The 8,659-nt window shown below is 38.5% G+C and overlaps 1 protein-coding gene across 1 annotated transcript in view; it reads right to left on the bottom strand.

The window, feature by feature from the left end:
* Positions 1-8,659, bottom strand: part of MICU2 (mitochondrial calcium uptake 2) — a 75,436-nt gene that overhangs the window by 21,977 nt on the left and 44,800 nt on the right. Inside the window, exon 8 of the mRNA XM_009279373.1 lies at positions 5,896-5,958. Within this exon, the coding sequence (XP_009277648.1) occupies positions 5,896-5,958 (63 nt within the window). The remainder of the gene's footprint in view (positions 1-5,895; positions 5,959-8,659) is intronic.

Here is an 8,659-nt window from a genome sequence, read left to right as displayed (position 1 = left end):
ATTGATACTGGGGGTTGCCCCAACCCAGGTGCAGGACCTTGCACTTGGCCTTGTTAAACCTCATGAGGTTCACTCGGACCCACTTCTCGAGCTTGAAGTTGACATGTTCAGCTAGATCAGGTTGCTCAGAGCCCTGTCCAACCTGACCTTGACCTACAACTCAGTTCTGTGAAGAAGGTTTAAAAGATGTATCCATTATGAAATTAATCCTGCCAGGTACAGCTAGTCAAAAGAACTGTGAACAGGCAAGCTAGTGAGACCAGGAGATCCAGATCTCCAAAAGCAGTCTTTTTTGGCAAAGCCCAGACAGCCTCAAGTGGATGCCAGAATGAACAATATAGCATTTTATCATGAATCAGCTTTAATCATGTAAATCAATACTGAAGTTTTTAATGTTTTGCAAGGCACTTTCTTACGAGGTAGGATTCAAGAATACATTGGATCTGATACAGACAGGGTAAACTGTGCACATTTTTTTTCTACAGAGGGTATAACAGACAGTATCTGAGAAGAAATCCGACGGACTGTTTTCTAAGCAATAAACAGCTTATATGCAGCATTCAACAACATCCAGCATTCCCATTACCTGGGGATTAGTTGTTTTTTAATGACAACTGATGCCATGGAATTGCTATGCTGTACCATTAGTGGCTTTAGCAAGGAAGAAGATGTAACTTCATGGACGTCCTCAGCTTTCAGTGTGTCACCCACGGTTCTGCATCAGTTCACAGAGGTACAGAATAAAAACGGTTTCCAGCCAAGTGGGCTAAAACTAATCTAGGAGCAGACATTGTAGGAGATACTTTATGAAAAAAACAGGAACAGGTTAAAACTAGTCTTGTTGCCAGCAGGTTGAGAGGGACCAAATCCTGCTGCATCAAGCAGTCAGGGAATGGCACTGTTGCACTGCAAAGCCTGAGGCTGCCTGACCGGTGCTGTGCTGGCAGCTGGGAAAAGCAGCTTCTATACACAGCTGGGGACAGTCCCTCACAAGAATTCAGGCCCTGCCTCCCTGTCATTCCATACTTTAAAAATATTAATTTCCGTAAAAAGTAGAGAATCTGTAATGAGGACCCACCCTCAGGAAGTATGACGTTCAGTGAAGCATGCTCTTTTGATTAACATGGACTTGGCTTCAAAGGCAGAGCACACCCATTCTCAGCATGCATAAACCTCCTTGCTCTCGGTGCTAAAACTGACTCCTGATGGACTATGTCCAATTCCCCCGCCCCGCTGTCCGAACGCGTCCCCAGGTAGTCCACGTTCAGGTTGCCATCCCAAGTTTCAGTAATCACAAAATGCCAAGTGAGCATGCTTACGTGCACCATTTCCAGTTTATTCCAATTAATTTTACAAGCAAATGCACTAGGTAGCCTTCAGAGATTATGACCAGATTCTTACTGTTTTGAACTGAGGACTAGAGCTGTTAGTGCAAAGCCAAATCGTGTTTTCCCTGGCCTGTCAGGAGCCCACACTGCTATCTGGCTTCTCTAGCTATATAATTTAAAGCACTTCAGACTAGGTTAAGTAGCAGAGACTAAAGGGGTAGCCTTGCCTCACACATCTGCACAATGGAAAGCAATGCTACTGTGACCACAACAGGCTTCCAGATGAATTCCTCGGGGGAGAGACTTTTGCTATCGAAATTCAATGTACTAGCAAAATAGGTACCTAAAAAGATGTCTGAAAGTATGTTTCTTTGCCTCTCTTGAGGTTATAATGTCATCAGATCAAGTGGAAAAAATAAAATATTTTCCTTGTCTGTGAGGTAAACAATGACCCAAGAGTTTGTTAATATTTGTGGCATATTTTGATGCCACATGGCTTGGTTCTTTATGGGGTTTACGTGCCTGGAGAGCTTCCTTTAAAGCATGCAGGAACATTGCAATACTCCTTGGTTTAAAGTATCTAAAAGCTTTTCAACAGAACTCAATCTGCTGATACAAAACATATACATTTATGTTGGAGAAGACAGGTTAAGAAAAAAATGTGCATTCCATATGAACTGAGAGGTGACAAGATTAATGACACACTCTTTTGGGGAGGGATATTAATTTTAGTTTTGGACCAGATTCTGGCAAAATTCAATGTGCTGCACAGATATGCTGCAACTCTGTTACAGAGTATTACTGCACTAGAAGAGCACAGCTGTCAACCACCATCTTCCTCCCTTCAGTTTAGGCAGTCTTTAGTTATTCTGGGCCCAGGGCTTTACAGACTTTGAAGCTACAGGTAAAAAAACCTTTAAATTAGTTTGAAATTCTAGGGAGCAGATAGGCAGTCTGGCCTATCTGCCCGCCCAGTCTCTGTGGCTGAGGAGATGCATCACAATGCTGCAATGTCTAAAGGTCCAAGTGTAAAACCTTGTGCTGACCAGCTAAGTGGTGATAAATGTGTGAATGAATAATGAAGAAAGAAAAGTAGACATGTTAAAACAACTAATACACAATCAATAGGAAAATATCCATGTGTGGGTCTAAAAGTATACTGCTTATAGTCAGACTGAATTTAGTTCAAAAGTTTTCTGTTTAAAAGAGATTAATAGCTGGGTCCCCACGTACTAGTTAAATGTTTAAAAAAACCCATGTAAATGAGATACTTTGTCTGAAAATGTGTTCATTATGGAATCCAGAAGCATATGTTTAATCATTTGGAAATAAGACAACGTACATATTATTTCCCAACATGAATTCCATTTTAAGAACAAATACAGAACATTCTGTATTGTCATTCCTTTCCTAACAATAGCTAAAATTAACTTCTAAGTTTAACCATTATACAAAGCATATTAAATTAGAGGTACTGAAACTACTTGATAACTCATTAATCTAAATTGAAGGACCCAAGAGCAAAGTCCCTGATCTAAACGACTGGGCTGTACAGTAGGTATCTGCAACCATTAGCATTGTTTTCACTACCAGAATGCTAATGCATGTACCACTATTAAGGAACTATGTACCACTATTTTAAGGAACTCAGGGCATTAATACAAAAGCAACTAGTGCTGTTCACTGGGCAACACCTTTTTCAAAATACACCAAACTCTTCTAGCTCATGCACTTTCCTATAACACTCTACACCACTTCTAGACAAGCAGTCTGCCTCTCCTCTTCCACGAAGCATGGTCAAATGCTCAGCTGGATGTCTCATGTGAAGCAGAACAGTTGTGCTAGGAAGCCAGGTGCACCATTTCCTTTGGCCTATGGGTAGATGGGTGAGGTGAGATAGTGACTGCCTCTTTTGACTTCTGTACCATTTTCTCCAGTCTAGTTAGAAAGAACCAGGTTGCCAGTCTTCTAAGTCTGCCTGCATCTCTCCTTCAGTGTGTGCATGCATGCCTGTGCTATGAGTAAATCAGACTGCTTGCTCTGCAAAAGTCAGCAAGGAAATTCCCAAAGACTGGGCCGGTTAAGGCTGGGCAGATTTTTTGGCTTTTCTTCCAGCATCAATTATGATATTGGAAAAAGAAAATCCCTCAACTGAAATACATTTATCTGGATAACAAAGTCCACTGCAATCCCATTCAAGGGCCACTACTAAGTGGTGAAATTTTGAATTTCAGATGCGTAAGTCAAAGTCTCAGTAAAAGAGGCAGAGATACAAGCACTCTGGGAGCACAGCAAACGAACTGCTTTTTCTTTTCCTAATACAGTATCTCAATGAGTATTAACTGGTATCTCCATACAGTAAATGAATGACTGGGACCTCTGTCTACACACTGGACAGGGAACATACCTGGATATACCTGGTGGTTAAATAAAGTTGCAGACTACCATTTATACCTTATTTTCATAAGTCATGTTTTTCATGTTTTCCATCTGGTATGAGACTGGGATTACTTTGAAAAACCAGAAAACTCATATGCAAATTGTGAAAGCGTTGTGGAAATAAAGAACTATCCCAAACACCAAACTTCTGTTGCAGTATCTCAGCTTTCAAAGAACACAGTCAACTTAAAAGCCATATTTTTATGCTTTATCTGCTTTGCTTGAAAGTAATACTATGACTGCCATAATTATTAAAAATAAGGGGTAAAAACATATGCACTGATTACATTGTATAGTCAGATTCACTGCTTATAAAGATAATCAACTTCTTTTGTGAGAGACAGAGACAGGAAAGAAAATAAAAATTAGAAGAAAAGTGATAATTTGGACTTTGCCAAGTAGAACTATAGAGACCAGAAGAATTTCAAGATAGCTGTACTCCCCAAAGCTATTTAATTCTTCTTTTGAACAGACTATAATTCCATTTATAATCTGCTAAGAAACCATATTAAATAGTATTTTCTGGTTACAATAACTTCAGATTTTTCTCAATGGAGAGTTCTGAAGACAAAATTTGAAGCAAGAGAAAAAACAAAATAGAGACATTCAGGCTCAGGTATTTAATTAGCTCCCAATAAGATTATGTGTTTATAACTAAATCTGCCCAACTGTATCAAAGTCTCTCTGGAAATTTTATACTATAGCTGTGCATTCATGCAGAATAAAGATCCTTTTTCTTTCACTGTCATGGCAGTTAAGTCTGAATTGAAATTGGTTTTGAGGAGCAAACAACCCTATTAATCCTAGCTATTTTAATCTGGTGACTGACGAAAAGATTCAAGAAAGGAGATGGTTGTTAGTTAGTCAAACAATTTTTAACTGAACTCCGGATGCATATTGAGGGAGCAAAACCTTTATGCATCAGAAAACAGTTTTTGTTTATGCCTAGTAAATATTAAAAGTGTTAGCAATACTGCCACTTCCATTTTTTCCCCAGGCAGGTGAAAAAGCAAAGAACACGAGCTGGACCAACTTTTTTAGAAACTGCCGATGCATGATAGGTTTATAAAGCTGAGCCCTGTATGAATTTCTTATTGAATGCTTCCAACATGAGCAGTCGCTGCCCCATGCCTAGTCACCCATTTTCAGTTTACAACTGAAAGCAAGTCTGTGGTGAGAAAAATGTCCTTCAGCTACACTATCCAATTTAAGCACGCAACAAAAGTAGTGCTGCTGATGCAAGCAGCACCTTATAGTAACAGCTGGAGATAATCCATCTGTACTCTCCCCCTCCTTCGCCACAGTTCATCAGTGTCTTCTGAGGTGTTTTCAGTGTGCTCAGGACTTACCCCTCTCTGTTTTCAGTTCTCATTCAATCTCATCCAGGCTACAGAATATCTTGTCTCTGTGCTAACTAGAGACTGAAGAAGTGATCGCAGCTAGCAAAGACTCCACTCGGGGAAGAAGGTAGGTGATACTGGCAGGATTCAGGGGAAAACAGCCAGAAGAGAGCAGGAATTTACCTCTCCTTTCATTGACAAGCTGTGTTTGCCATTAGCTAATGGTCTGCAATCCAGTGGAACTTCTAACCCAGTTGGAAGATCATACTCTAAGATTGTTTCTTCTTCTGATCTGCATCTAAGCCATTTCTTTCTGGAAGTGGACCTAACTAAAGTAATCCTTGCCTTTGTCACCTCAATGACAGCAATTACATTTCAAACCAACTCAGAATAAACTGATATTACTGCAACAGCAGCACTTAGGTAAGTTTACGGTATCAATTTCTATTTGGAAAGACATCTTTTCTCATATGGCCATACAGAGTTTTTTCTGAGTTTTTCATAAACAGAAGAGAGTTACTTTGGAACAGAGGCTTACAGAAACTAAATAATGGAGTGACTACACCATAATAAAATACATTAATTGCATACATTTCATCAGGAGATTCAGAAATGACAAACATTTTTCTTTCCCAGTTAGAAAGTAGTTGACAAATCATGTGCTTTCATTTAATTAAAGCACTAATACTGATACTTATATACTTATCTAAAAACTCCAAAAAAAATAACAAAGTTCATGGGAAATATGACAATGCTTTTGTAAAGAAAAACGTATCTCTATTTCATACCCGAAATACTGTTTCGTCTCCAGCTGTCTTCAAATCATCTTCCTTCCCAATGATTCTCTGTAGCTGTATTTGTTAAAACATGAATAAACCAGGAAAATTACAAATTTGGTCTTACAAGAGTCTCCTTTTTCAGAAACTTGCATTAATTCCACCTTTTCTTAATTATAAAGTCATTACATTTCTGCAAGGTTCTCTAGTCACGACAAAATACTTGCATACTTATGGACATTTTGCTATTCAGACACACTTTTTCCCAGGAATGTCTTATCTACTGTGGTTAATACAGCCAGGCAGAGCATATGAATCTATCTCTTGCAACCCAGCGCTTACTCTGTTTTTAGAGGAGATTTTCTTGCACTAGAAGATTAGCATTCACTCCATAAGATTTTGAAACTCAAGGGTATAACATCAAGGGTCATTTGGGAAATAAAAATTATCCTGTGATTTTCATGCTGTCCTCCTAGACAGCTTTACATAGTAATGCTACAGAAGTGATCTTCTAGACATGAAAAACATACCTGTTCAAGTGAGATACTATACAACTAACAACAAAGAATAATTTAATTAAATAAGCAAACGTATTTTCAGAACTGGCATTAAGCAGGATGTGGTTTGAGTTTCCCCTCCACCCCACAAATAAATGAATCTCGAACGTGTTAGCTAAGAAGATTTTTAGAAGTACTGAAATGACTCACATTTAAAAACAACTTCCACTGTCCCAAGCAGAGCTTTAAGGTCATACAGAAAGTGCACTAATTTGCAGCATCTCAAGTATATCTCAGCTGCAGGGTTTCTTTAACTGTGTTTTAGCTTGGGAGGTCAACACTGCCACAAGAATGAGTGATTTAAGATAGCACAAGGTATACCTACCTTTCACAGACATTTGCATGAATCCTCAAAAGGACAGCAAAAATGAAAGAACAAGGCACTTATTACATTTCAGGTATAGATATGGACTTATACCGAGTGCTCTGGATTTGAAGCTTTAGGAAAGATGCTTTTAAAGCTCAGGGTTTTTGCAGCTGTTGGTTTGCTTCTCAAACATTTCTGAGTGATTCCTCACCCTGCCCATTAAAAGTGGGGAAAAAAAATCCATGACCAAATTTGCATAGCCATTATTTTGTGGGGTTTTCAAATCTCTTCTTAGGGCTTTATTTTTTTTCCTTTTTTTGTTATGTTGTTCAGAGAAGCAATATGGGCTTGTAAGTAGTGAGTAGGAAAAAACTGCTAACTGTTCGTGTTGCCAAAGGTCTTCCCTTGGCCTTCAAATTTTGACTAATTCACCTGTTCTGTTTTTTTTATAGCCTCAGTTTTTTAGTTCCTCAGGATAGTTACTTTCTATTATTTTTAAACGGCATGCCTTGATAGTATTTATCAAAATAAATACTGTAACAAGACAATTAAACAGTACCAGTTCTTCCAAGTTTCTCCAAATTCTTTTTATTTTTGATCACTTACAGAACAATTGACTAGTACAGTAAAAGCATTATGAATTTCTTCATGGCAAAAGAGCAACATAGAGGTCAGGATAAAAAGCACAACTTCTTGTCCATATTCACACTAAAAATTACATTTTTTCTCACCTGAAAAATCCATCTTTTGCTCACACACAAGAAATACAACTGCAAATACTTTCCAAACAAGAGAAAATATGATTTTTTTCTTTTGGATTTTATTTTTAAATGACTCTTAAAAAAATCTGCAGAGCCTACTAAAGAACACAGATACAGTATAATTTTTTTTCACAAGTGTTCTGGAAGATTTAGTTTATTGGTTTTTTACACTGTATGTAAATCCTTATAGTGTTTGAAACTATTTCCAGTAGTTTGCAGATTTTTTCCAGCACAGTGCAGCAACTACTCACAGAGGGAGAAGAATTCTGCCCTCGAGAAATGGACTCTAATACTCAACTTCTCCATGTAACGTTTATCTGTATTTAATATTTGTATCTGTTCATCACTGAAAGATACTAATGGCTAATTCAAAGATAATGAGATCTATTATGCACAACCGATGCCTCTTTACTAAAGACATACTAAGAAGTAATCTTTTCTGAAGAAGACAAGAGCTGGCAGAAAGGCTATGTCTGTCTTAAAAAAAACAAAAACGGTGATTTTGCATCTTCCAGTTGTTTAAGAGAAGTTAGTGCTTGTGGATGTTCTAGGACTGCAGAGGTGCTCTGTACCAAACCACCACAACTGCCGACAGTGTCGGGTGCTGGTTCATTCAGCCCTAGATGAACCTCTACAAGTTTTTTGTGGTATCTGCTGTCCAGGACAAGTGTATAAAGACAGTCTATTTAGAAAGTCTAAATCACATAGATGATTTAGATCACATTTGCATGTGCCATCAGTTACCCTACCTCCATTCCCAGTAGTTTTGAACTGTCATTAATTTTACTTAGAAATCTTTCATCAGGACAGAGTGAGGGAAATTTCTCACTTGCTGGGGATTTTGGGATCTTCGGTAGCCTTATTCTGGATGGGAGGTCTCAGATTAATGTGCATGGGTTATTGTGTGCACATGTCTGGAAATCCCCCTCACCAAGTCTCATGTGAGTATCTTGGAAGTGCAGAGTTCACAGAAGTATCTTACTGTCCTGTCCTGGTTTCAGCAGGGATAGAGTTAATTTCCTTCCTAGTAGCTGGTACAGTGCTGTGTTTTGGATTTAGGATGAGAACAAAGCTGATAACACACTGATGTTTAGTTGTTGCCTAGGTAATGCTTACACTAGCCAAGGACTTTTCAGCTTCCCATGCTCTAC

This window comes from Aptenodytes forsteri, unplaced genomic scaffold (assembly GCF_000699145.1).
Source record: "Aptenodytes forsteri isolate BGI_AS27 unplaced genomic scaffold, ASM69914v1 Scaffold307, whole genome shotgun sequence".
Lineage (NCBI taxonomy): Eukaryota > Metazoa > Chordata > Aves > Sphenisciformes > Spheniscidae > Aptenodytes > Aptenodytes forsteri.
The sequence above is the reverse complement of the archived record's forward strand: the minus strand, read 5'-3'. Positions and strand labels throughout refer to the sequence as shown.